Source organism: Podarcis vaucheri, assembly GCF_965113315.1.
Source record: "Podarcis vaucheri genome assembly, chromosome: 12".
NCBI lineage: Eukaryota > Metazoa > Chordata > Lepidosauria > Squamata > Lacertidae > Podarcis > Podarcis vaucheri.
Window position 1 is genome coordinate 33,608,081 of NC_138750.1, and position 27,716 is coordinate 33,635,796.

Sequence of the window (27,716 nt, forward strand, 5' to 3'; positions counted from 1 at the left end):
AACCAGGGACCTTCTGCATGCAAAGCAGATGTTCTACTACTGAGACCATTTTTAAAAAATCTAGTGAAGCTGTAGCTTTCAGGGCATACCAACCCACACTACCTGAAAGATAACGGGTCACACGAAGACTCTGCAAACTAATGCATAGGAACGAAGAATTAGTTCTTTCACAGAAGCATCTGGCAAAGTTTTCTTTTGAAGCAGCATTCATATGGTTCTACGAACGCCAATGCAAATCCAGCAGATTTAAAAGGGCCAGCATTTTCCCAGAATTGTTCTTGTTTCAGCCTTATATGTCAGATACTGAGATTCCTGCATTTCACAGGGTTGGGCTAGATTGCCCTTGGAGTCCCATCCAACTCTACAGTTCTATGATTCTTCTCCCACTGAATGACTGATGGCAATAATGTGTCTCAAACATAGTTCTCTTAAGGGTATTTTTAAATAGTACATAAGTAGATGTGCCAGTTTTCTCATTGGTTACGGGACAGTTTATAGTTGATTGGTAAATCAAATACTTTTCATCAATGGTTGTTCCCTGCCTCCCTTTGCACTGCTGAAGAATGTGACTTAGGCCACATTTGCACCATACATTTAAAGCACCATGAAACCACTTTAAACAGTCATGGCTTCTCCCAGAAAGTTCTGGGAGCTGTAGTTTCTTAAGGGCGCTGAGAGTTGTTAGGAGACTCCTATTCTCCTCCCAGAACTACAGTTTTCAGAGTAGTTTAACAACCAATCCCTTGTTTCACAGAAATCTGGGTATTGTAGCTCTGGCATGGGAATATTTTATTTTGTACAAATTATATGCTGCTTGATTGCAAAACAAACAAGCAAACAAGCCTCAAAATGCTCTCCTCTGACAGCCCTCAGCTCCCTGGGAATAGGAGTCTCTTAATGACTTACAGCACCTTCGACAAACTGCAGCTCCCAAGAGTTCTTTGGTGGAAGCCATGGCTGTTTAAAATGATATCATAGTGTTTTAAATATATGGATGTTGCAGCCTAAGTCACACTCTGGAGCAGTGCAGAGGGAGGCAGGGCCAGTCCCAGGTGTTAGCTGGAGCACAAAGGGACATCCTGTAGCATAGATAGTTAGCGGCAGGTAACAAAGCCCTCTCTCTCCAGGGATGGTGGTGAACTGGGAAAGAGTAGCTGGAGAGTTGTTGCCAATATTTAGCTAGGTGGACCAGAGATAGGGGCTCAGTGTAAAGCAGCTTCTATATACAAATGTCGGAATGCAAAACAAAGAATGGCAATGCCCAGTCTTGGAAGCAGTTATGTCCATATTTGTAAAACCATTCCCTTTGACCTGCTGCAATATATCCATTTGCTGATACCCAGAAAGTGGCACTGGAACGTATTTCACCCCTTGCCTGTGGTAATTAAGGTGCCCAGTCTTGTTTCCAGATTGGTTTGAGGGATATTTCAGCCTGATCAATAGCTATGACAAGGCGAGTAGCTGAAGGCATGGTCTGTTTTCATTACAGACCTCACAGCGATCCATTTAAACAGAGAGTGAAGGCAAAAATTGGCCACAGGTGTGGATTTTCTTATCCCGGTTTTGAGAAACAGATTGAGAGAGAATGAAGTCTCCTGAATCTGGCAGTTTTAACACATCATCATCATCATTTTATTATTTATACCCTGCCCATCTGGCTGGGCTACCCCAGCCACTCTGGGTGGCTCCCAACAGAACACTAAAATCAGAATAAAACTTCAAACATAAAAATTTTTCCCTAAATAAGGCTGCCTTCAGCTGCCTTCTAAAAGTCAGATAGTTGTTTATTTCCTTGACATGTGATGGGAGGGTGTTCCACAGGGCGGGCGGTCCTACCGAGAAGGCCCTCTGCCTGGTTCCCTGTAACCTCACTTCTTGCAGGCAGGGAACTGCCAGAAGGCCCTCGGCACTGGACCTCAGTGTCTGGGCAGAACGATGGGGGTGGAGACGCTCCTTCAGGTATACTGGGCCGAGGCCGTTTAGGGCTTTAAAGGTCAGCACCAACACTTTGAATTGTGCTTGGAAATGTACTGGGAGCCAATATAGATCTTTAAGGACTGGTGTAATATGGTCTCGGCAGCCACTCCCAGTCACCAGTCTGGCTGCGACATTCTGGATTAGTTGTAGTTTCTGGGTCACCTTCAAAGGTAGCTCCACGTAGAGCACATTGCAGTAATCCAAGCAGGAGATAACTAGAGCATGCACCACTCTGGCGAGACAGTCTGTGGGCAGGTAGTGTTTCAGCCTGCACAACAGATGTGTATAGAGACATCCTGGAGGCCTACATGGGGGAGAACTCCTAACCACCCTCTCCACAATTTCCCACAAATTTTCGTGAGCCTCCCTTGTATTTCTTAGTACGTAGCATTTATATAATGCCTTAGAAGGTTCATAGCATTTTATGAACTTTTTATCTGTGTAAATCTTACAATCACCCCATAAGGTGACCAATATTATCTCCATATTTCATATTTGCATCAAGAGTCTGAGTCACTTGCGTAATAGGTTTATGGCAGAGAGAAGAGCTGAAATTTGGAATTTGTGGGCCTCCACTCATGGTTTTCGGCACTACGCCACAACTAGCCATGTTGTCCAGCCCCATCTTGATTCTTCTAAGATGGGACACCTTTCAGTACAGGATTCCAGTTATGAGCTGTGAAAGGAGCACAGGCTGGGGAATACAGCTGTGCTTCATGACCCCTGCTTGGTAGTGCTGGACCCTGTACTAAAATTACCAGGTTACTGCCAAAAGAGATGGAACTTTGTGTTTTTTTTCTTTTTCTTTTTCTTTTTCTTTAAAGCATACAGATACTCTTGAATGACCAAACATATGCAGTGTGGACTGCACTCAGTGAAAAAAAAGTAATTTGTTTTATTTCCTTTTTCTTTTGAAACAAAATAATTTCCAATGGAAAATGAAAATCATGTTTATGAATGCTCAGGTTATATAGGACAGTAAAAGGAGGAGAATTAAAGCAGAGAAATGCTGCCTACAATAAAGGAATAAACAGCATAGAGTAGTTCCCTACTAGACAGCTGTAGAATATGAAACCCCCAAGCCCTCAGGAATGTGGAACCCCCTCATCCTGTAGAGTTAATGGTCTACAGCCAAACAGTCTTGCATTACTAGTGTGAAAGCTGCTGTTACTTATTTAACCTGGAATTATTGTGCTCTTTGTATGTAGGAGGTGGGTTCCCCACCCCCTTTCATTTTAAAGCTGGAAATAACAACTCAGCATTCAATTGTTTCATTTCTGACATGTACCCAGAGATTATGTTGGCAGCATTCTCCCTGCTGAATTTAGTTACGTTATTCATTCCAGAACAATGGAGGAGTCAGTATGTAATCAAAAGGGAAATCAAGTAGGGGAAAATAAATGTTAACAGTTCTAGTGTACTGGGAATAAAAAGTAATGGGGGGAAATGCCAAAAAAAGGGTAAAATGACAAGAAGCTCCAGCATAAAAAGGCAATACAGTTGAGAGTGAGGGGAAGTTAAGCCAGGGGAGTACAGTGGTACCTCAGGTTAAGTACTTAATTCATTCCGGAGGTCTTAACCTGAATCACCACTTTAGCTAATGGGGCCTCCTGCTGCTGCCACGCCGCCGGAGCCCAATTTCTGTTCTCATCCTGAAGCAAAGTTCTTAACTTGAAGCACTATTTCTGGGTTAGCGGAGTCTGTAACCTGAAGCGTATGTAACCCGAAGCATATGCAACCTGAGGTACCACTGTACTCTACAGAGTGAAGGTGTTTGTTTTTTTAAAAAAAAAACACCAAAGCCTGGGCCTTTTGTTACCACTTATGTGGGAGCAGCTTGGAGCACCATTCCACCCAGAAAGAGCTCTATACAGCTGTAACAGCCCCCAGGAAACTGGATAAACACTGGCTTAGAGAAAGTCCATAGTATGGTCTCCTTCCACATATTCCCTGGCTTCTCTTGGTGCTCAGCAGAAGAGGGAAGGAGAGGCATTGCATGTGGATGTGGCAAATGATATTTTCCTACTAAATACCAGCCCTGACACATGAGTATTTGCTGTAGAGAGCAGTCTGACCATGGCTAAAAACCAGTGTTTTGAAACAAGCAGCTGAAGCCTAATAGGTTTCAGGAGAGCACATGATTCAATGACTGTTGCCCTGAAGACATATTTTGATAAACCTTTTCTTAGTATGTTTTTTAGGTCATCCTCTATCCGGTTTCTACTACTTGATGATGCAAACCCCTTACCCTTCCTTTGACCTTACGTTGGATTTCCAGAACAACACTCAGTATAGTTTCTAATACTATTTAGCCATCAGAAAGCAGACTGAGTAATGGGAAATTCTATTAGGACAGACTTTTCTTTTCAATTTAGCATTTTAACCCTTTTGCATATGTATCTGTGGTCACCACCATGCAGACAGCTTTGCATATGGTAATCCATCATAACTCAGGATGAAATGGTTTGGACTTGCCGTACAAGTTTCCCCATTATATATGTTAGTATCTTTATTGGTTTGAAGCACATGGTTTGGTTAATGGGAATAATGTATTATTCATACATTATTTCCATTAATATATTATTGAAGCACATGGTTTGAGCTAACCTTTTGAGCTAATTCAGCACTGTAAGTTTCACTTTGGTTTTTGAGAGTCAGACTTGGGTTATCTGCCTACAACATGCTATAATTCTGGCAGCCTTTTACCTGATGGTGATATTTGACACTTGCCATCAGCTCCAATTTCTCCCTAGGCAATTATCGTTGTCTCAATTCACCCCATGGTATTCACGTTAAGTGAAAAGCTGCATCCACCACTAAAAGCAGGCTGGAAGTTAATGTTTGCATTTTACTTCTTGGTAGGGAATCTAGAGCCAATTTAGGAAGCTTACACTTTCTAAAGTGAGCGCCACATGAAGTACAGCTATGCCTTGTGCTATGCATTCCTGCGCATAATGTCTCCTTTCCCCCAGCAAGCACTGATCTATAGGTCATTCTGGTTCTTCAGTTCATTGCTAGAATAGTGCAGAATCTGGATTGAAATAAAGGTGAAATGATATTTACTGTACCCAAACTTTGAGAATAGCATGGCAAAAGTTTCCATGAAACTACATCCTCTGCCTTTTTCACAATAGCCACCCTCATTCTGGAATTTTTCAGGCAGGAAATACTGAGGAAATGGTGCTAGGCAGCAGTGGAGATTGTAAAAATGACGTATGTGGGGCAAAGTTTGCACCTGTTCATTTTCCCTCCTTACCACCATGATGCTCCCCAGTTTTGCAGCCAGTCAACATGACTATACATATAAAGCATTTTTCACCTCCTTACTTGTAACTGCTACATGTCTGAGTACCTTCAAAAGCAAAAGGATAAAATGTAGCCCTGTGAATGTTTACACAGGATAAGACCCATTCTGTTCCATTGGGCTTACTCCCTAGTCAAGGACTGCAGCACTAAGAAAAGTTTTTGAGTGTCAATTCATTATTCTTACACATATTTATCAACATATAAGCAGTGTGAAATGCTGTTATGTAAATAAATAGTGGTAAATAAGTTTTGCCCCCCCCCCATTAAATAACAGCAGTTTTGACAAATGTGTGTTCTTCATCAGTATATACTGTTGCTTGTAATCGGTCCTTTTTTATAAAAAAATATGTTTAGGGGTACTCTCATTTCCCTACTCATATTGAAATACTGCCTGTCAATGAGACCAAACTTAGATTCACAAAATGTTTAGGGGTATGGGCACCCCTGCGTACCCCCATAAAAAAGCACTGCTTGTAATAAAATAGGAATGGGTTCCCTAGTAATTGTAATGCATTCTTCCTGGATTCCGCTTACCTATTCTCTAGGAAATAAATCCCAGGAACTCTGCAATTTCTTTCATCTCTTTCTTCCTTCAAAATCAACAGCATTTCATCTTCATCTGTGCTTGGATTCAGGTGTCATGTTATTTTCCATTTTCACTTTGTTAACCCATTGTTCATCAGTTCATCTCTCTCTCTCTCTGTATATATATATGTGTGTGTGTGTGTGTGCGCGCGTGTGTGCGTGCGCGCGCACACACACACACACACTTGTCCCAGGCTGGCTGATGCATCTGCTGGCAATGAAAGCTGACGAATGACCCATAATCCAGATCAGTGTCCCTCAACTTAGTGCCCTCCAGATGTTATTGGACTACATTTCCCATCAGCCCTCATCAAGCATGGCCAATGGTCAGTAGTGATGAAAATTGTACCCTAAAAAATCTGGAGGTCACCATGTTGTGGAAGACTGAACCTCAAAGACCACATTTAAAACATACATTTAAAGTACAGTGGTACCTCAGTTTACAAACTTAATCTGTTCCGGAAGTCCATTCTTAAACCGAAGCCATTCTTAAACCAAGGCGCGCTTTCCCTAATGAGGCCTCCCACCGCCGGTGCCCTTCCACCGTTTGGCTTCCATTCTTAGACTGAGGTAAAGTAAGCAAACCGGGACACTACTTCCGGTTTTGTAGAGTTCATAAACCAAATAGTTTGTAAACAGGGCTGTTCTTAAACCGAGGTACCACTGTACTATGATACCCAAAGGAATTCTGGGTATGATAGTTTGTTAATCATGCTGAGAGTTGTTGGGAAACTCGTATTCCCTTCCCAGAGCTACAATTTCCAGAGTGGTTTAGTCAATCCTCCTTCCCAGGGACCTCTGGGAATTGTAATTCTGGGAGGTGAATAGTGGTCTCCTAACAACTCTCAGTACCCTTAACAAAAACTACTGCTCACAGAATTCTTTTGAGGGAAGCCATAACCATTTAAAGTGGTATCGTAGTGCTTTAAATGTATGGGGTGAATGTGGTCTAAGACGCCACAATAATTTTTCATTTGCCTCTGAATTATCGATTGACTTCACATATAGCTATAAGGGTGAGGCTGTATGTGTATTCACAGTGATTTCTGCAGTCCTTGCTGCATGAGGAAGCTGTCATAGCAGCTGTTGGTTATCTGAACTGTGAAATATATTTGTGTGATGAACACAGGCTCATTTGGCACTATTCATATGTCAGAAATCATTGCCTCTATTTGTGCATATCTATTACCACCACTTTTTTCTGCAGGGAACAATAGTGGGTCCTTTTTAAAAAAAAAATTTAATCTCATTTGACTAGTGATTGACAGTTAACATTTTGTGCAGTTCTAGTGATAGGCCTTAATGTCAGTTAAGCATTTCACACTGAAGTGTAATACCATCCACAATGGAGAGCCAATAAGAAAGAGAGAAAGAGAAAGGATGACACAGGAGACCCAGCCCATATGTTGCGCAATAGTGAGAGGAAAAGCAATTTAAAGGCAAAGGACAGCATGAACTGCTTGCACTACCTAATAACTAACAACCCGGGGTGGAGCTAGAAGCAATCCCCATTGGATATTGGCCTCTGTGCCCTATCACAATACCCTTTCTCTGTGTTGTCAAAGGGAGGCTTTTCCGGGTCTTACATTTGGTGGCACTTCCTCCCCCCTCCCCCGACCCACAAGCCCATTAAGCACCCTCTAGTTTGGGAAGTGGTATCGGAGGCCCTTTCTCTGCTTAGCTTCCCCTCTGCACTGTCATTTCTGCCAAGTGCCCAGGAGTCAATAATTGGGTTAAGAAAAGGACAGTAGCCATCATCTAATCAGCTGGTCCATGTGCTGATAAAGAAAGAACACTCTTGCTAAGAGGGAAGCAAAAAAAAAAAAAAAAAAGGACTTAGGCTGCTGCATTTGGCAGCCAAGAGATTTAGTACAATTCCTTTCCATCAACTGGCAGCTACCCAGTTTCCTGAGGAAAGGAAAGTAGAAATGTCCTCCATATTGGCTGGTGGATAAGCAAAAACTAATTAATGAATGGATTAATTAAATGTTGGCTCTTTCCCGAATTCGGCTTCCTTTCACACTGCATACAGGAAGTGACATGGCCTCTGATCTGCCCTGCCCTTGTGATTCCACCCAGCTGCAGACAGTTGTTGACCAGGGGCCTTCTTCCTCCCATGCTGAACATGAAATGTGCCTCTTCTAGAAGGTGGAGAAGTTTTGCCTACCCATCTACTTCTAGAAGGGATGGGACCTAATGTCTCTGAATATTGGCAGTAGGTCAACTATGAGGGATGAAACTGCTTGCAAGTATTTTATGCCATGGATGTAAAAATTAACTGGATTTCAAATGAGAATATTAATCAGCTCTGCCCCATATAAAAGGCTAATAGAATTGTAAACCATTTGTTGACATCAATTAGGCAGTGTACTAAGATGACTTTTCTTAATTGGAAATGAATTGCCACAGATACATAGTTAAAGGCACGTCATACATATACACACTTTTAATTATCAGCTTGGCAATTATAATTTTAGAAATAACTACATTCTGACTTGCTCATTACTGTAATTTAATATGGCTCTTAATACAATCTTTCCTATTGGATCCAGCATTCAAGTATTAACAAGTTAGTTATCTTATTACAAACAGATTAAAGAAGCCTCTCCTCTAATTCTTGGCCATCTAAATTTCTAGAACAAGGTGCAGAAATGTCTGTTTCATGAAGCAGAAATCACTTCCCAGAAGATATGGGTATAAGAAGGCACATTTTATTGTGCAGTGTGTATCATGCAGTCATAAAAATTAATAAATGCATACATTTTCTGAGTACCTTAATGCTCTTTTACAGCTTTTGCCAACAAGAGACGCTACCGATTACGTTCCAGTCCTGTGTGATCACTAAGGAATGCCAGGTGTCAGAATGGTCTGAATGGAGTCCATGTTCCAAAACATGCTTTGATTTGACATCCCCTAAAGGAAATCGTACAAGAACACGGACCATTAAGCAGTTTCCTATTGGCAGTGAAAACGAGTGTCCAGAGCTAGAAGAAATGGAACAGTGCACGTCTCAAGGAGATGGGGTGGCTCCGTGTATCACGTAAGTATTGACATGTCCTAGACCTTCAGCAATGGGTATGCCTGGGACTCATGTTATTCTTGCAGCCTGGGAGCTGCTTCAGGAGCCCTCTATTTTACATTAGTGGGGTGATGTGTGAAGCCCAGGGTTACATTTCAGATAAATAAATAGTAATGGAAGGAGCCCATTCTTTCTGTAGGGTTACCACGGCATGGGTCAGAGCTCCAGTGTGAGCTCCAGTCACATAGCCCTTGCCTTCTCCCATTACCCATTGGTGCAGGTAGGAACAATACTATTGAAGCTTCTATGCCACCAGACTAACATGTATCAGGCTTGCTTCAACTAATATGGAAATAGTTTCTGGTTTTCTACTGGGGTGTGCTTAAGAGTTCGGTACAGATTAGAAGGCCCCATACCTTAGTTGGTCAGTCAAGCTCATTCTTTTAGGGTGAAAGGAAGCAAATATTCACAGTTATCCAAAATAGAGCTACCAAATTCACATGCGGGGCATTTACAAGAATTTACAAGGATTCCAACATTTTATAAGGCATTGGTAAAATGACTTCAGCTATTTATTTATTTTTAACCCTGGGAAGGAGATTTTGTTTTTTCAAGGAATTGCTGTTGCCAGCGGTTGTGCTGATAGCAGCACTTGGAGAAGAGCTTTTTTTTGCCACCTCCAAATGCATCTTTAATTATGTACAATAAAACCATTTTGGGTCCTGGTAAATAGACGAAAAAGAGGTGCCACCTTAAAAGCGTTCTTTGTCATTCTTGGAAATCAGTAGTTTTGCAATATTGTGATCACCCTTCTTGTGGGCTCTAGTTCTTTCTTTCAAAATTTTTGAATAGTCCTTGCAAGATTTCACTTTCAAATGTAATTCTGGTTCATAATGTGTTTACTGTAGTGGGGCAGGAAGAGTTTTAAAAGCTGCAGTTAAATTAAAACTTAAGAGCAGACACCACGAAGTTATTGTTATGGAGGTATCTAAAAAATATACTACCCTGTGTAATGGATGAAGCCAGTGAAACAAACGTACTCAAGATCATGTTTCCAATGGAACACAGAATTTCACAAGTGGAACATCACTGCAGTTCAGCCAGTGGCAAGAGAGGGCTCACAAGAGATAAGCAACAGCTATGTTTTTATCCACACACACTTTTTATTGTGCATATAGATATAGATAGGGATATCCACTAGCTCTAGGAAATGAGTATGCCCATAATTTAGAAAGAAATTCCAGTTTTTATATGGGAGAGGGGCATTAGTTGCCTTATCTTCAATGTATTGCCAACTGGTATCCGTCTCAGCAAGGTGGCACCAGAGTTTCATTTTGGGAGTAAATCAGTGTAATTGCTGGACAAGAGCAGTATTTTCCACAGAATATTTTTTGCAGCAAATTCTCAGTCTCTGAAGTATTCTACACACAGAGGGATAAAAGACCCATTCTGTGTGCAAGGCTGATAAATATTCCTTGAGCATCCTGATGTCTTCAGCATCTGGTCAGTAGGGGAAAGATCTAAAAGTAGCAGTAAATAAATTAGTCCTGCTTACAGCCCAGAAGACGTGGCAGTAAGCAGTTTAGATTCAAACGATTTCTTTAATGTGCAGCTTCTAATTGAGATTAATATTAGCACATGAACATAGGGAACTGTCTGGGTTCCCTCCCCTCCTCCCACGTTTAATCTTCTCTTTCATTTTCTGGGAAGGAGTCACAGAGTGCAATAGTATGTATGCCTACTCAGAAGTAAGCCCCTTTAAACTCCCTGGTTAGTGTGTATAGTACAGGATTGCGGTCTTAGCAAAGCTATTTTTGATGTTGTGTTATTTTGCTTGCTTTCCTGTCTTTGATTGTGGGGCATTGTCATTCTTCTCGGAAGAAAAGAAATATCATTCTCCATCTCCCGTGGCCTGTAGAAATGGTTCCCTTGATATCTGCTTAAAGCGTTGGTTGAGTGGAGCGTCTTGTGACATTTCTTTCGCTTCATAAGGCTGATTGAGATTTTTAACTCTGTATCAGATCTTTTTTCTCTGTGCACTGGGCTGATTGGAAAGCTCACAGCTTCTGATCATTCATCATTGCTCAGCAGGGAGGCCTGAGCATTCCAGAGAAACTGCCATCATCTTGACAATGAAGGAATGAATATATATATATATATATATATATATATATATGAAGCAGAAGTGAATAGGGAGCAAAAGCTATAGCTATGCATGATAAACTTTTCTGTTTCTTATCAAAGGGAAACTGAAAGTTTCTAATTCCCTTCCCTGCATGCAACATTTTCAATGTATATGTGTTTATCTTGGATTTCCTTGTGTTTTCATTGCATTGTTTTAGCTTCAGATTGTTGTGGCAGCTTACCCAGGCACTCCGTTTTGCCTCCATTCACGCAGCAATCTGCCTGTCGGTTGTAATACATAAATAAATCTATTCATTCTTTCAATAATTATCTGTCATTTAGTGTAAATAAAGCACTCCTCTCTAACCTGGATTGCATCCAGACTAATAGTGCTATAGCCTTAATGCCCCTTGATCTCTAGGTAAGCGGTATAGGATTGTAGCCTTACTTAGTTTCACATCATTCCCATTGAAACCAGTGGGACCTAAGCCATGGCAAGCTTGTATTGCTGATTTTAAAGGGACCTAAATTTAAGTAAGGGGACGCGGGTGGCGCTGTGGGTAAAACCTCAGCACCTAGGACTTGCCGATCACATGATCGGCGGTTCAAATCTCCGCGACGGGGTGCGCTCCCGTCGTTCGGTCCCAGCGCCTGCCAACCTAGCAGTTCGAAAGCACCCCCGGGTGCAAGTAGATAAATAGGGACCGCTTACCAGCGGGAAGGTAAACGGCATTTCGTGTGCTGCACTGGCTCGCCAGATGCAGCTTGTCATGCTGGCCACGTGACCCAGAAGTGTCTGCGGACAGCGCTGGCTCCCAGCCTATAGAGTGAGATGAGCGCACAACCCTAGAGTCTGTCAAGACTGACCCGTATGGGCAGGGGTACCTTTACCTTTACCTTTAAGTTTAACTAATGTAGTCTGTATCTGAACCATTTTAGCTAGTTAAAAAAATAAATCTTTGGATTGCTTCCCTGCTGATAACGAAAGCCAAAATGTTAAGACACTTTGCTTATGACGTTAACTCCAATTGCTTTATGGTGCATTTCAGTTGCTAGTTTTATCAATTGGCAATTTATTTGATTCAGGTATGGATGGAGAACCACAGAATGGACAGAATGTCGCATTGACCCTTTACTAAGCCAACAGGATAAACGTCGAGGAAATCAAACAGCTCTGTGTGGAGGTGGGATTCAGGTTCGGGAGGTATATTGTGTGCAAGCTAATGAAAATCTCCTCTCCTATTTAAATACCCTTAAGGAAAAAGAAGGTATGTTTGAAACAATAACGAATGAATTAGCATAAATGTTAAACCTTCCAACGTTACTGTTTTCAGTTCTCTTAAAATCACATTTCAGTTATAAGGTATAAATGCTTTCTGAGTTATGGTATTCGTGGAAATGTGGAGCATAATGACTACAAGACTGGGCCACAAATCAGGGAGTCTCTCCGGTTTGATTCTCATCGTTGCTGTTAATGCACTAGGTGGCCTTAGGCAACCCATTCTCAGCCTTATGTCCCCTCACCTGCAGCACAGGTGACAGTAACTTACTTTACTGGGTTATTGTCAGGATGAAAACCACATAATGTGCATGAATCAATTGGAAGTGTATACAAATGTGAAGTTGTTTATTATTATTATTATTATTATTATTATCATTATCATCATCATCATCATCTTTAATTGGCCATCGTTTCTCAACTGAATGTTAGGAATTGCTAGTTCAGCACCAAATACCCACCTGCTTCAAGTATCCAATGAGCAAAGATGTGTATCTTGTAACTCAGTGCTTCATACACCTGTTACCTGAGACCCTTTAACCAGAGAACTGGGGCTGGCATAGGACACATATAACGTATGTGCTTTATCACTGAATTCTACACACTCTACTTATTTGATTGCCCTCAAGTTCCTTCACCATGCATAAAGGATCTTGCCAGCAAAAACAGTTAATTCTGGCATGCAATGCAGCTCCAGGTTGGTGACCCAGACACCGTTTGGGGTCAGTGGTATCTGATGTTTACTGCAGCCATATGCATTGGGGGACCAGGACAATGCTAGCTTTGTGAAATATATGAGAGCAGTCAAGTGATAATTGTCATCAGGAAGAAAACTATTTCTATTTCAAAATCCATTTTGTAGTTCTTCAGTAGCTCAATTTCTCATTTAAATGAAAAGTTTATCTTTACATTCCCTTCTTATATTACCTGAAAAATCTCTTGAGTCTCACAACCCCTCTTCTCATTTATAGTGGGCAATGTTCCATTTAACAGTGTGTTGCTATGATCTCCCTCTTTTTTGCATGCCTCCCACAACTTAAGGCTGCCCGTGCCAATCTTGTCCTCTCCAGATGTTTTATTTATTGAATGAATTAATTTATATGCCGCCCCTTCATCAGAAACACAGCAAAAACTTTCTAAGACAGTTAAAACATTCCAAAAGCAATTACAGTTAAAAGTGTCCGAAAGCAGTTACAGGTCAGGACTTCCTAAAAGCAGTTAGAAACATTCTCCTGTCCAATGATCTTAAGGTTGCCAGGAACAGCGTTCTTCAGCCAAATGCTTGGTAAATAGGAATGTTTTCATATTCCTCCTGAAAATTAATCATGTTACAGACAGGCACACCACACTAGGGGAGGGCCTTCTACAACTGGGGAACCACCACTGAAAAGCCCCTGCCACAGGTCAGCACTAACTGGGTGGCCCCCAGTGGCAGCACCACCACAGCCTTACCTCCAAGATTTCATGTGCTAGTACTAACACCTTGAATTGGGCCTAGTAGGTCACTGGCAGCCAGTACAGAGCTTTCAGGACTGGTGTCACATGGTCCCATCGGGGCTGCCCACTTCCCAACCTAGCAGCTGCATTCTGCAGCCTCTGGACCATCTTCAAGGTAGCTCCACATAGAGTTTTGGATTAGAGCCCCAGCCCACATTGATATGCTGAGAGTCCTTGTCCAAAACATCTGGAATACATCAGGTTGATGAAGGCAGCCTTAAGGTTACTGTATATTTATGAAATCTAAGAAATGTTCAATGGGCATGGAGATTGCAAAAGAAAAAGGCTCCATAGACCACCCTGTCATGGAATCAGCATTCTATCATGTTAATCTTTCTCTAACAACTTGTAAAAACAAAGAGACTTTCCCTTCTCTGTATATACCAGCATTGAAATGGGAATTTTACAAGTTCACAAAACTCTTGATAACTTGCACTTGCGGAATTGCACAGTAGAACTTAACCAGTGGATTGTATCTTTATGTAAGTGGCATTCTCTAAATAAGTGAAGCAATTGTATGGTAGAATTTAACAATATAGTTCCCACCCCTTCTTTAATGGTATAAAACAATTCATAAAACCCAAATAAACTTGAATAAAATGCATCCTAGCCCACAGTTTCGAACGACCTGAAACACCCACAATATATTCTGGCATTAGGCTGCACATATTGAGTTTTAAAGAAATACAGCCACAGACGTGTCCTTAGCTTGTTTCAAATAAGAATTATGTTTCAGAGACCCAGAATACGGAGGTGTTACTTGAGAAGGCTAGAGAGCCAAGAGCCGATTTTGATCCAGATACTTAGATCCAACCATTCTTGCTCTGCATGTGGTACATATTTCGACCCATTAATAATGATGGAAGTGCATAGTTTTTATAATGCAGACCATCTGAGAGGACAGGGCAGTCAACCAGTCAATGAGGAAGAATCAAAATGTTTATACCATTTAGATGGTGACAGTAAGTCTTGCATAAAGAAAGACGTTAATAAAGCCAGCAACAAATTTCCAAAGGGGATCAGGATTTCAGTAGTCCGTAACATCTTTTCTTAGTATAGGCTGACATCAAAGCTATTCTTGTTAGAATGTGTTAGGAGAACTGGAGACTATTGAACTGCTCTGTCTCAGTAACCTTCCCTAGAGGTTCAGCCAGTAAAGAGAGAAAGTTGAGCTTATGTTTATAAAGCTGTAGGAGGCAGGAGGACATCACAGGGGTAAACTGTATTGAGATTTCTATGTATTATTCAAAGGTGATGTGACCGTCCCACACCTGCTCTCTCTCTCTCTCACTCACATACAGGCAGGCCTGCATATACACATAGGGGGAACACACACACACACACACACACACACACACCCTAACTCCCACTTCTCTGCCAGTCTGTGCTGATCAGCACAGTTTGAACTAGGGAATGGCAAACAAACAAAGGAACTCAGCCACTATAGCTGTTAGATGCTCCATACTTGCAGTGTAAGCTGTGTAATTTTAAGCAGCTCGTTCTGTCTTAGGCTGTATTAAAAACCCTCCATTCTCTTGTATTCATGGCGGTCTTTGTCCCTGCTATTTCAGAAAGTCAGTCACAGAGCACATCGAGGGCTAGTGCTGCACCACTTCTATCAATCACTTTTGAAATAACAGGTATGTAATTGAGGCCTTCAGTCTGACGTTTCACTGAAACACGTCTAAGGACTCGCTCTTCAGTTTGAGAAAAGTGTGTTGGCTGTATAGAGGACACACCGCTCTATTAAAAACAAACAAACCAGTTTCTCTGTTTCTGAAGCTGTGGGTTTTCACATTAAAATGTTGAAGATATTAAAAAGAATGATAAAAGAGCATAACTGATTACACTTCGGCATGCATAGAACAATACGGATAAACTATAAATTTATTTCTCATATTCCTTTTACTTCCTGTGCCATACAAAACATTGTGACTTACATGTTCTATTGCTTATCAACCTTAATTCAGAAAGTAAGGGGTTGCTTTCACCTGCATGTGCAAAGCTGGGGGTGCCTTCCAGATGTTGTTGGACTTTAGTTATCATGGCCAATATAGTCAGTTATAGTGGGATTTGTAACCCAACCACCTCTGTAGGACACCACACTGACTACTCCTGGTCTGGAGAGCCTTTGGTTGTTATCACAAGGACCTTCTTGGCAGTGGCCACACAGTGAAATTTGATCCCTTTGGATTCTAGGCAGGCCACTTCTAAGTTGGCCACAAAGACCATCTTTTTTCTAAAGGCCGTCAATGTTTTCTAGGCCAAGAGTATAGAATGGAGATGATGTTGAAGTCTACTGCAATTCCTTTTTCATGGCTGTATTGTTAATTTCTGTGCTGGGATTAGGTTTTAGTGTTCTAAATGAATATTTTAAATGGTTTTATTTGGCTGTGTATTTATGTTGTGAGCCACTTTGTGGAGCAATAAATTATGCAATTTCATTGCAGCCTCAGTTACTAGAGTAAAGGATTTCCTAGAGTGAAGTAGCTTTGTTTGTAAATAAAAAAACCAACCTTCCTCCATATATGCGATCCTCTTCTGTAAATCTGATACAGTGAAATTGTGCAAGATGATCCTCAATGGTTTGGGCTGGAGTTATCACTATAGCATGTACCATTCACAAGACTGGGCTGGAAACAGCATGGACCAGCTTTTCTCCTCTTTCTTTAAAGCTAAAAATGGAGCCTTGGTGTTCAGAGGCAATATACTTGTGATTGAGTTATCTCACAGCTTATGTGCTGTTTATGAGCCCATGGTGGTTATGGCTGGCTATTATTGGAGAATCCAGCTAGTCAATTCTTATTTCTTAAGTGTCTCTAACTAGTTTGTGTAATGTGCTCCCTGCTATCTCAAGAGTCATAGAAAGCTTCCTAAGGAGATACACTTTGCTTCTATTTCCTGTGCCATTGCATGCATGTACCCGGGGAAGGGATCCTCATAGGCCACTCGATTAATAATTCTGTCTGGATGTAGCATATGGAAAGCACACTGCTGTCATTTCCCCCTCTTGCAGGAAAGAGGAGTTTGAGAAACTACACAGCATATGTATACCTATTCAAACTTCCTTTTCTTTAACAGTGTGGACTTCACACATGCATCCCTTAGGTGGTCTGAAATAGCCTTTTGAAAGTGGTGTCATTTCTTATGGCTGTGTTTTCACTGCATGGAATGGAAGAACAGAATGCTTGGAAATTATGCAGTATTTTCAGAGATTTCCAAACATCATGTCTTGGATATGAACTAGCTCTAGTATAGCTTCTAGTACAGCTTCCTGGGCTCTAACCGCCCCCGTCCCCCATTTCAAAAACTAGAGGGCACCAGCTTGAGGAAGACCAAATTAAAGAGATGAGAAAGCACTCTCTGATGGGTAGCAGTGTTGACTTGCAGCAAAGCTTCATTCATGTGTGAAATAAAAACAAAGAACCCCATTGTGCTGTCTTTTTCTTCCCTATAGCATCTAAGCCAGTGGACTACAAACTGTGCACAGGGCCGACACCTAGCACAACGCAATTGTGCCATATTCCGTGCCCCATAGAGTGTGAGGTATCAGCCTGGTCCGCTTGGGGGCCATGTACCTTTGAAAGCTGTGATGACCAACAAGCCAAAAAGGGTATGTGCAATTTTTAAATAAATGGATATTAGTTGCTTTTATTGCATACTGAGCTATGTTAGAATAATGTTTGAGCTCTAGGTGGATTTTGACATAAGCCTCGTATACAGATAGGTGGCCAGTGCCACCAAAATTTGATCAGAGAGAGACTTCCATGTTTGCTGCCAATATTAAATAGGAATTCAAACAGGCATTACTGCCTGAGTTTCAGAACCTTAAGGCAGTACTGTCCATCTGAATTCTTCTTTTATTGTAGCCATTGTTGATAATAAGGACATCACTGAAGAAGGGGTATGTGTCGAGGACGTCTCCCAACCAAAGGAATGTATATGTCCGAGATTTAACTCTTTATTGTCAAAGGTAACACAGTCGCTTCTACAGCTCTGGACACTGACCCACACCAATCTAGCGTCTAGGCAGGTCCGTGTCATAAGGAGAAATTGCAACAACTGGGGACTACTCTCCCTCCAGTTTATGTACATTCCTCCTCTGGGCTGCACACATATAGCTAGAGACTATGCCTGCTTGGAAGCTGCTTCTGCTCTTCCCACTTCAGTTCTCTGCTGGTTCTGGGAGACAGTGGTGCAGGGGAGAGTGGGGAAGCACCCAGCCCTTAACTGCACTGGCCTGCCTCTTCCTCCAGCTCTGAAGCTTCCTGTGCCTCTGAAGCTCCCCCTTCCTCCTGGCTGGTACAGGTCCCCACAGACCACTGCCCCACTGCGCCCCCATAAATGGCTCAGGACTGCAATACCTCAAGGACCGCCTCTCCCCATATGAATTGCCCTAGACCCTGTGATCATCATCTGAGGCCCTTCTTCATGTGCCTCCTCCATGAGAGGTCCAGTGGGTGATAACATGATGACAGGCCTTTTTGTGGTGGCTCCCTGTTTGTGGAATGCTCTCCCCAGGCAGCCTCGCCTGGTGCCTTCATTATATATATGAAAACATTTCTCTGTATCCAGGCCTTTGGCTGATTAAACAATTTATTGCTTTTTAAATGTGTTTGTGGGAGCAGGGCGGAGGGTTATTGGTTTGGGTTTTTTATGTACTTTGTGTTTTCATTTTGTATTTTTATGTGGTAAACTGCCCGTGATCTTCGTTGAGAGGGTTGTATACAAATAATGTTAATAATAATAATAATAAATAATAATAATAAATTTTATTTATATCCCGCCCTCCCCAGCCGAAGCCGGGCTCAGGGCGGCTAATAACAATAAAACAGTATAAAAGTATAACATAAAAAACACTCTAAAATCATTCATTGTAAAATTAATTAATTCAGGCCACTGGCAACCATTGGGCCAGAGCTCCGCGAAGATTGCCGAGGGAGGGAGTCAGGCTGTGCCCTGGCCAAAGGCCTGGTGGAACAGCTCTGTCTTGCAGGCCCTGCGGAAAGATGTCAAGTCCTGCAGGGCCCTGGTCTCTTGTGACAGAGTGTTCCACCAGATCGGAGCCACAGCCGAAAAAGCCCTGGCTCTAGTTGAGGCCAGCCTAGCTTCTCTGTGGCCTGGGACCTTCAAGATGTTTTTATTTGAAGACCGTAAGTTTCTCTGTGGGGCATACCAGGAGAAGCGGTCCCGTAGGTACGAGGGTCCTAGGCCGTATAGGGCTTTAAAGGTTAAAACCAGCACCTTAAATCTGATCCTGTACTCCACCGGGAGCCAGTGCAGCTGGTGTAGCACCGGGTGAATGTGATCTCGCAGCGAAGACCTCGTAAGGAGTCTCGCTGCAGCATTCTGCACCCGCTGGAGTTTCTGGGTCAGTCTCAAGGGCAGCCCCACGTAGAGCGAGTTACAATAATCCAGTCTGGAGGTGACCGTCGCGTGGATCACAGTGGCTAGGTCAGGGCGAGAGAGGTAAGGAGCCAACTGCTTAGATTGGCGGAGATGGAAAAATGCCGCCTTTGTTATAGCTGCAATCTGCGCCTCCATGGAAAGGGAGGCGTCGAAGATTACACCCAAACTCTTAACAGACGGTGCTGGCACTAATTGCGCCCCCGCAAGAGATGGGAGTTGCCCCCCCAATCCCATATCGCCCCGTCCTAGCCACAGGACCTCTGTCTTCGAAGGATTTAGCTTCAACCGGCTCCCACGTAACCATCCAGCCACAGCTTCCAAACATCTGGTCAGTGTGTCTGGGGCCGAGTCAGGATGGCCATCCATCAACAGATAGAGTTGGGTGTCATCGGCATACTGATGGCAACCCAGCCCAAAACTCCGAACAAGCTGGGCGAGGGGGCGCATAAAGATGTTGAAAAGCATCGGGGAGAGTATCGTACCCTGAGGTACTCCACACACCAAGGAGTGGCTCGATGACAATTCCCCCCCAAGCGCCACTCTCTGTCCCCGACCAGAGAGAAACGAGCGCAGCCATTGAAGGACTGTGCCCTGGATCCCCACGTCGGCAAGGCGGTGGTCCAGAAGTTCGTGATCGACCATGTCGAAAGCTGCTGATAGATCTAGAAGAATCAGCAGCCCCGACCCGCCTCGATCCAGCTGTCTACGAAGATCATCTGTTAGGGCGACCAGAGCCGTCTCGGTCCCATGACCAGCGCGGAAGCCGGACTGGAATGGATCCAAAGCCGATATTCATCCAGAAACCCACCAAGCTGTTCGGCTACCGCTCTCTCAATCACCTTACCCAGGAACGGAAGATTCGAAACCGGACGGTAATTGGATAGATCTAAAGAAGCAGCTGCAGTGCTTTGGAAAACAGTTGAGGCAAGTCAGAAAACAGGGTGGACTTGCCAATATTTCAGAGAAGGAAATATTTCTGCAGAGAAAGTCACCTTCACTCACAAACAGAAATCCCCATGGACTTAGTTATGGCATTCTTGACACCATCCATCTGGAATGATTTGTGCTCACGAAATAGCCAAGCATTCAGCTTCCAAAGAAATATTTTGCTCTTCAAAACGTTTATGTGTACATAATAAAACCATTCCTCTCAGCGAATTGCAGGCACATTGCAATGGTTTGCTCCAGGAATTTACAGTAGCATTTTAACTGGAGCGGCTCCTGAGTCATGTCAAAGAGCCAAACTAGCTTTGCAGAACAGTCACACGCATCTTCAACACCTTAGTCAAGTTCACCTACAAAGCAAAGGTGGGAAACTCTACTCATCACACCAGAGGCAAGTAATCTGCCACCCTCAAGATGTTGCCAGACCACAGCTCCCATCATCCCTGACCATTGGGCCATTCTGCCTGGGGCTGATGGGAGTTGGAGCCCAACAACATCCAAAGGGCTACAGGTTCCGCACTCCTCCTTTCTACCAAAAAAGTTAATGAAGAGTGGAACAAAATCAGCCTGCCTCCTGTCTTACCTCCCCATCCCATCTAGCTTTTAAGTGTCCCGCGGCCCCAAGGCTGAGATACTGGAAGCGAACTGTGATGGGGATTGCTGGAAACCATAGAGTGGAGAGAAGGAAGCAGTCTTTCATCTTCCCGGTGCTCTCCTTTTTCTCTAAAGAGTAGACCCTACCTATTTTATATGTGAATGGGACAAGCATCTGTTTAACATGCTGGCCCCAATTGTACTACCTTCATGCTGTTGTCCCTTCCTCTGACCTACCAGTTTTGCAATTTATGATTCTTAGTCTGCACCTGCACCCCACATTATTGTTGCATCCTTTCCTTTCCTTTCCTTTCCTTTCCTTTCCTTTCCTTTCCTTTCCTTTCCTTTCCTTTCCTTTCCCCCTTTCCCCTTTTCCCCCTTTCCCCCTTTCCCCCTTTCCCTTTCCCTTTCCCTTTCCCTTCCCTTCCCTTCCCTTCCCTTTCCTTTCCTGCTGTTGTTTCCAGGGAGATCTACCCCCACCAACCTGTCTGCTGAAATCAGATTTGCACAGGTTGCAGGGGCTGGAGTATGCAAGAAAGAAGCTCTAGGTTAGTCACCTCTGTTAGGGATGGGGAAGATGCAGGAGCCACAATGAGGACCCCTGAAAACCTGACGTAGATCTTATTAGCATGGCCCATTCCAAAATTTATCACAGTAATGGAGGCCAGATCCAGAAATATTTTAATCTCCTGACTAGTCAACAGTGAAAAGTCCCCTTCCAGGCATAACTGCTCACACACCCACATACAATCTTATCCTTCCCCGCCTTCACATTTCAGCTTCATTTTGAACACAGCCATTGTACTGTAACTTTAAAATCTATTTTTTCTGCCACCTTGAGGCAAATAGTTGAAGAGAGACATAATTCATTTTACTTTTACTTAGTCTCTTTCTGTCTTTGCCTTTCTCTGTTTTGGTCGGCTCCTCTTGCCTTTGGATTTGGAAGCAAACTGACCTCTGCAGTTTACTTAAACCTTTTCAGGAACGTTCTGCAGGAATTACAAACTTCCCCCCTTTTTATTTGCTTGTTCCTATTTGCTACTTAATCAGTACAAACTCTCCCCTTCCCTCTTTCTCATCTTATGTTTTTCAGGCTGCAGTCCTTTATCACCTACCCGGGAGTAAGCTCTATTGGACTCAGTAGGGCTTACTTTTGAGTAGACATATATGGGATTGTAATGTACGTCATTCTCTTTTATTGATAAATATGTGTATTTGTCAGCTTTTTAAAAACCCCTCAAACACTTATAATTGTGATCCTTCTTTTTCTCTTACCTATATTTCCTGTTTCTGTTTCTCCTACACTTTTGTTCCATTCTGTTTCTTTTCCTTCAGATTCAGTTATTCTTTTTTTAATGGCCCACATTTGCCTCAGAGCTGCCTCACAAAAAGCTAAATATATTTCAAGAACTAAGAGCTGAAGCCTGGCTACACCTTGAACTGAGCGCTGAAGATCAAGGTTTTATGCCATGCCTGCTCTTCAGTCAGAATTGCACTTTTCTGGATTTTTGGGTCATCAGAGACTTACTTGAGCAGCTTTTCTCCTCAGAGGTAGAAGATTAAAGTTTAGAAAACAAAGGCGATCTGAATATATTTGTTTTATGGTTGATGCTGTCAAATACTAAATCACATTTCCGATGCCAGTATGTAAAAAGATGGCAAAAAAGCATGAGGTGGGAAGAGCCTTTTCCCCGCCCATACATTTTTAAAAATCAAACATCCTATGACTGCTTTCATGAGACAGGGAGGGCAGAGGTCAAGCACACAGGTGACTAGCCTCACACATGGATTCTCTTCACATCCTCAAGTATATGAAAAGTATCTATATAAACAGAACAGGCAAATGTAAAGGGGTATCGCCAACATTATTCAACTTACCCAGTGGCTGCACTTGAAATGTGTTTTTCAGATTTATCACACACACAAATACACATACACACACAAACACACACACACACTTGAACACACAATGCAGAAGTCAGCAGTTCATTGGCAAGAATTCCAAGACTTTCAAGGTTTGGATATTTTGTTATTTCAGAGATGTTAATTACATAAAGTCTTGTATTGAACAAACATGTCACAGCTGTCTTTAGGAAGCACTTGGCAAAAACCATACAGTTTAAAACGTGAATGGGAAACGATGATTATACCTCGTGCATTGAAATCACTGTGATAATTGCTCCTTATTTCTCATACTCAAGGTTTTAAACTAAGGAAACGTCGCATTACAAATGAACCTACAGGAGGCACTGGCAACTGTCCTCATCTGCTTGAAGCCATCCCATGTGAAGAACCTTCTTGCTTTGATTGGAGGATAGTACGACTGGAAGACTGCATTCCAGACAATGAGAAGGAGTGTGGGCCTGGTACTCAGGTGCCACAGGTGGTCTGCATCAACAGTGATGGTAGGCTGATCTGTCCGCTTTCTGGGGTTTCTCATTCATTTATTCTGGGGAGTTGGTGTTTCACAGGGGAAAAAAGAAGGGAGGGGGAAGAAAAACCCCAGTCCTCTTGAGTTCCTATGATGGGTACTAGGATCCTGTGTGTACATCAATGGAAATTTTATTTTTATTTTGGTTCTAGAAGCCAACTGTTCTCCCTCCAAATTGCAAGCGCTGGCCCCGTCCAGAAGTTGTTCTACAACAAAATATAGAGGTCTTCATGTTAGCTATCCCTGGAATAGACAAATGCTATGTTTTGAACTGTCTGCTGTTTTTTAAAAAAACGCAGATAGTATTGAATGGAAGAAGAGGAAATTGTTTGAAGAAAATGGGAGATAAAAACAACCAGCTGCATGCATGGAATTCTGCACTGTGGTTGTAGTGTTCTGATTAAACAGTGGCTATAGATTCGAAGCAAAATTTACTATACATGTTCCAGCAATGGATGTAGATTTTGTACTATCAGAAAGTAAAGACTGGCCTTGGATTTCAAATCACAAACAGTTGGTGGGTTGCCAACATTCCTTTACATGTGCCAAATTAATGCTGATGGAACGGCAGTGTGAATGAGGGGTGGATGTGTGTAATTGTTGACAGGATGGTAGGGAGTTATCAGAAATGTGATGTGAACTCCCATTCTCATTCACTATCTGAGTTGCCATTTTTATCATGCATTTTGACAGGCTAATTTTCACTAGTGTGAAGTGTCAATGTTTTCAGTATTTCTTTAGAAGATGGAGGTGGAAATAGAATCGGTAAAAAAGGAAACGATAAGAATTTGCTTGGTAGATTGACTCAAATTTTCATTTCTTTTTTTTTTTTTAGTTGAATAGAATTCAACTGGAAATTAATGTTTCCCTCTCTGTCCAAACGCAGATTAATACTAATCTGTGAGCTATTGTTCCTTTGGCAGGTTAATAATATCTTAAGAAACAAAGTGTAAGGGCATGAGTACATGGGGCTGCCATTGAAATTGATGGTGCTGGGTTGCACTACCCTCCTTCCTTTCATCATAGGAATAGGCTTGGGGTGGCTGTAACATGAGGTTCAGCCCTTTGAAGTTGGTTTGACAGGTCATGTTGTGGAACAATTCCATGGGCAAAGGAAATGCTATTGTATCATGGTTTGAATGGGAAATAATTGCATCATATTGATTTTTCACAATAATTGCTATATATGGCAACATGCATGTATAACATAATAATTGCTATATGGCAATATGCATGAATGTCTTCTATTAAAAGGTTAATTTGAAGGAATAGAAAAAGTGGGTGGGTGGAGAGATGCATATATACTCAGGGCTTTTTTTCAGCCAGAAGAAAGCTCAACAACTTAGGGTTGTCCGCCAAAAAAAGTGGGAGTTCCTGCACCTCTTTTTCTAGAAAAAAGCACTGTATATACTTAGATTTGCACAGTTATTGTCGCATATGCATCAACCAGGTGAAGTTTTGTTAGTAATACTACAGTGTGCTCCAAACTGTCAATAAAATGTTTTTAAAAATGACAGTGCAAGTTGTGTGGCAGAGCCAGAGTCTTGTAAATGCTTCAGACAGATTGAAGCGAGAGGTCACCTGGTATGCGTTTAGCCGTTACACCAAATGTTATTTTGTAATTAAATTGGGCAGGGGGAATTGGAGTTGATTACTTGCGCACACAGAGCTGTATCTAGTCTTGCACTGTGACTCCAGATTTTGCTTTATAATTGAGTTGGGGCTCAACTGGGAAAACTAAGAATTAGAGTGTAAGCTTTATTTTCATGTAGCTAGCTGAGCACATCATATGTCCTTTGCCTAACAACCCTTATTCTCCAAGGTGAGTTTTATTTGTATGCTGTATTTCCACAGTTCAAACCATGCTCAAGGCAGCTTGCAAAATGGAAATAAAAATGCATAACTACAACATAATGAAAGTAGTCATCAACAATAAATAGCATATTTAAAAATACAAAAACAAACCGAACAATTTTCACACAAATCACAAGATCTAAAATAAAGATACAAACCCCCACTCCCACCAGCAGTAACTGCCCACTCCAACAACAGCTCCCAAACATCCCAGCCCAAGAGTCTGTTCAGCAGCCTCAGCTATTGTAGCTGGAGTCAGTCGGGGCCCCTCCCGAAAAAGGCATGCAAGGCGACTAGTTGAGGCTCTCCAGGGTCTCTGTCAGAGGCAAGGCTTTCCCATGCCTTTCTACTTAATCCTTTTAACTTTTGGATCTCTAACTTTTGCCCCTTTCCCATATGGCCATGCACATCAGAGTGTGGCATACCTTTGCACCTGCAATAACATCAAATACGGCGAGAAAACACTTCCACAGTGTGGGACTACACATAATAAACATGCAGTTTGCTATACAGTATATACTCTTTGGGCAGTGTTCAACAATGTTGAAGTGCAAGGACTTTGGGCTGTGCAATGGAAGTCACCATCTTCTCTCCCCTAAACATCGCCTAGATCTTTTCTAGGGGCTCCCCCAACCCTCTGGAGCAGATAAGGCAGGGGGATCAGGGAGGTAAGCAGGGAGAGGAGAAGGAGGGGAAGTTTTGTTGCACAAAGTGAAAGCCTTGCACTAGTCATGCAGTGGTGTCCAAATTATTTTCAAAGAGGGCCAGATTTGATGAAATGAAGGGCCATGGGGGCCAACCAAAGTTGTTGACCTTTTTTAGGATTTTTACTCCAAAATTGTTGAGTTTTTGTAAGGATTGAACTGCCACAAGGGCCGGATTAAACCGACTGGCAGGCTGGATTAGCCCCCCCCCCAATTGATTTTGTACATGCCTGCGGAAGTACCGTATTTTTCGCCCTATAGGACGCTCCGGCCCATAGGACGCACCTATTTTTTGAGGGGGGAAATCAAAGGAAAATTTTTTATTTCCCCCCAGGTTTGCGCAGCCATCCCCAAACTAGAAGAGGGAGACGGAGCACTTTGTCTCCCTCTTCTGCCTTCAGGGACAGCCTCCCAAGCCTCTGTGGGGCAGCGCACTGCGCTGCCCTGCAGAGGCTTTGCGCAACCATCCCAAGCTAGAAGGGGGAGATGGAGTGCTCCGTCTCCCTCTTCTGCCTTCAGGGACAGCTTGGCCCGCTATCCCCCGAGCTTGTGGGGCTGGCGGGGGGAGAAGCAGGCTTGCTTCTCCCCCCCCCCAGCCTCCAGATCAGGTCAGGGAATAGTGGGATGGCAGCGCTCCGCCATCCCCCTATCCCCCGAGCTTGTGGGGCTGGCGGGGGGGGGGGGAGAGAAGCAGGCTTGCTTCTCCCACCCCCAGCCTCCAGATCAAGTCAGGGAATAGGGGGATGGCGGAGCACTGCCATCCCGCTATTCCCCGACCTGATCTGGAGGTTGTGGGGCTGGCGGGGGGGGGGGAGAAGCAGGCTTGCTTCTCCCACCCCCAGCCTCCAGATCAGGTCGGGGAATAGGGGGATGGCGGCGCTTCGCCATCCCCCTATCCCCCGAGCTTGTGGGGCTGGCGGGGGGAGAAGCAGGCTTGCTTCTCTCCCCGCCAGCCTCCAGATCAGGTCGGGGAATTGCGGGGTGGCGGCTCTGCGCCTCTCCGCTGTCCCCAGCTTTTGGGTGCAGGCTGCTGCCCGCAAGCCTTGCGAGCCCGCGGGACATCCCTCCAGGCTTGCAAGACTTGGGATAGCTTCCTGAAGCCTGGAGAGCGAGAGGGGTCGGTGCGCACGGACCCCTCTCGCTCTCCAGGCTTCAGCGAAAGCCTGCATTCACCCCATAGGACGCACCCAGATTTCCCCTTCATTTTTGGAGGAGAAAAAGTGCGTCTTATAGGGCGAAAAATACGGTACTTTTGTTAGACACCATTTGGTTTTCTGGCAGTGCCAGGCTTGTTGTAGTACATCATTTATAGGAAAATGTCTACACAAATACTAGTGAAGAGTAGGCAATAAGTCTGCACTCTGATGAACATCCACATTGGGCAGGGATGGAGATATCTTCCTAATTGTTCAGCCACATTACTACACGACGAGGTGATGGCTATAGCTGTCAAATGCTGTGTGTCTCAAACAACACTCACAGGCATGCCAACCCTTTAAGTCATAGCTTGTCTTGAGATTTCTCGGGGTTGCTTAATGGCAAAGCTCAAATCAAATTACACAGTCCTGAGCTTTCATTATAAAAGAGGACATTGTTAGCCCTTGAGATTTCCAAGGGAAGGATGATGCAGCTGACAAAGAGGCTATTAGGGCATTGCCTTTCCTCATGAAAGTGAGTTAACTGCCTTTCTTCTTCTCATCCTGCTGCATACAGTGTCTTCAGTATCATCTTTAGGAAATCCTGCATTTCTGTGCATGGTTCAATGCAAAAAACAAACAAACCCAGGCATTTGAGAAGTTTGGTGAAGCTGGAGCTGAGAGAATGGAAAAGACATTGCAGAACCACCTGCCACGATTGCTTATTCTGCTGTGTTGGTGGGTCATGGTTGGCACCTCCTTCCTGCTTCTCTGACAAACTGTAGGATGACCAAAAGAAGGACTTCAGCATTGGGGTCTCCCCATAGTTCTGATAGCTAACCAGATAGGGCAACAG

At 43.2% G+C, this 27,716-nt stretch overlaps 1 protein-coding gene across 5 annotated transcripts in view; it reads left to right on the top strand.

The window, feature by feature from the left end:
* Positions 1 to 27,716, top strand: part of THSD7A (thrombospondin type 1 domain containing 7A) — a 272,706-nt gene that overhangs the window by 142,340 nt on the left and 102,650 nt on the right. For 4 of the 5 annotated variants that reach the window (XM_082193871.1, XM_082193873.1, XM_082193870.1 and 1 more), the window contains exons 4-8: positions 8,660 to 8,908; positions 12,098 to 12,279; positions 15,359 to 15,427; positions 17,245 to 17,400; positions 22,937 to 23,140. In XM_082193871.1, coding sequence (XP_082049997.1) covers positions 8,660 to 8,908; positions 12,098 to 12,279; positions 15,359 to 15,427; positions 17,245 to 17,400; positions 22,937 to 23,140 — 860 coding nt within the window. The remainder of the gene's footprint in view (positions 1 to 8,659; positions 8,909 to 12,097; positions 12,280 to 15,358; positions 15,428 to 17,244; positions 17,401 to 22,936; positions 23,141 to 27,716) is intronic. The other variant, XM_082193872.1, reaches the window with a different exon arrangement.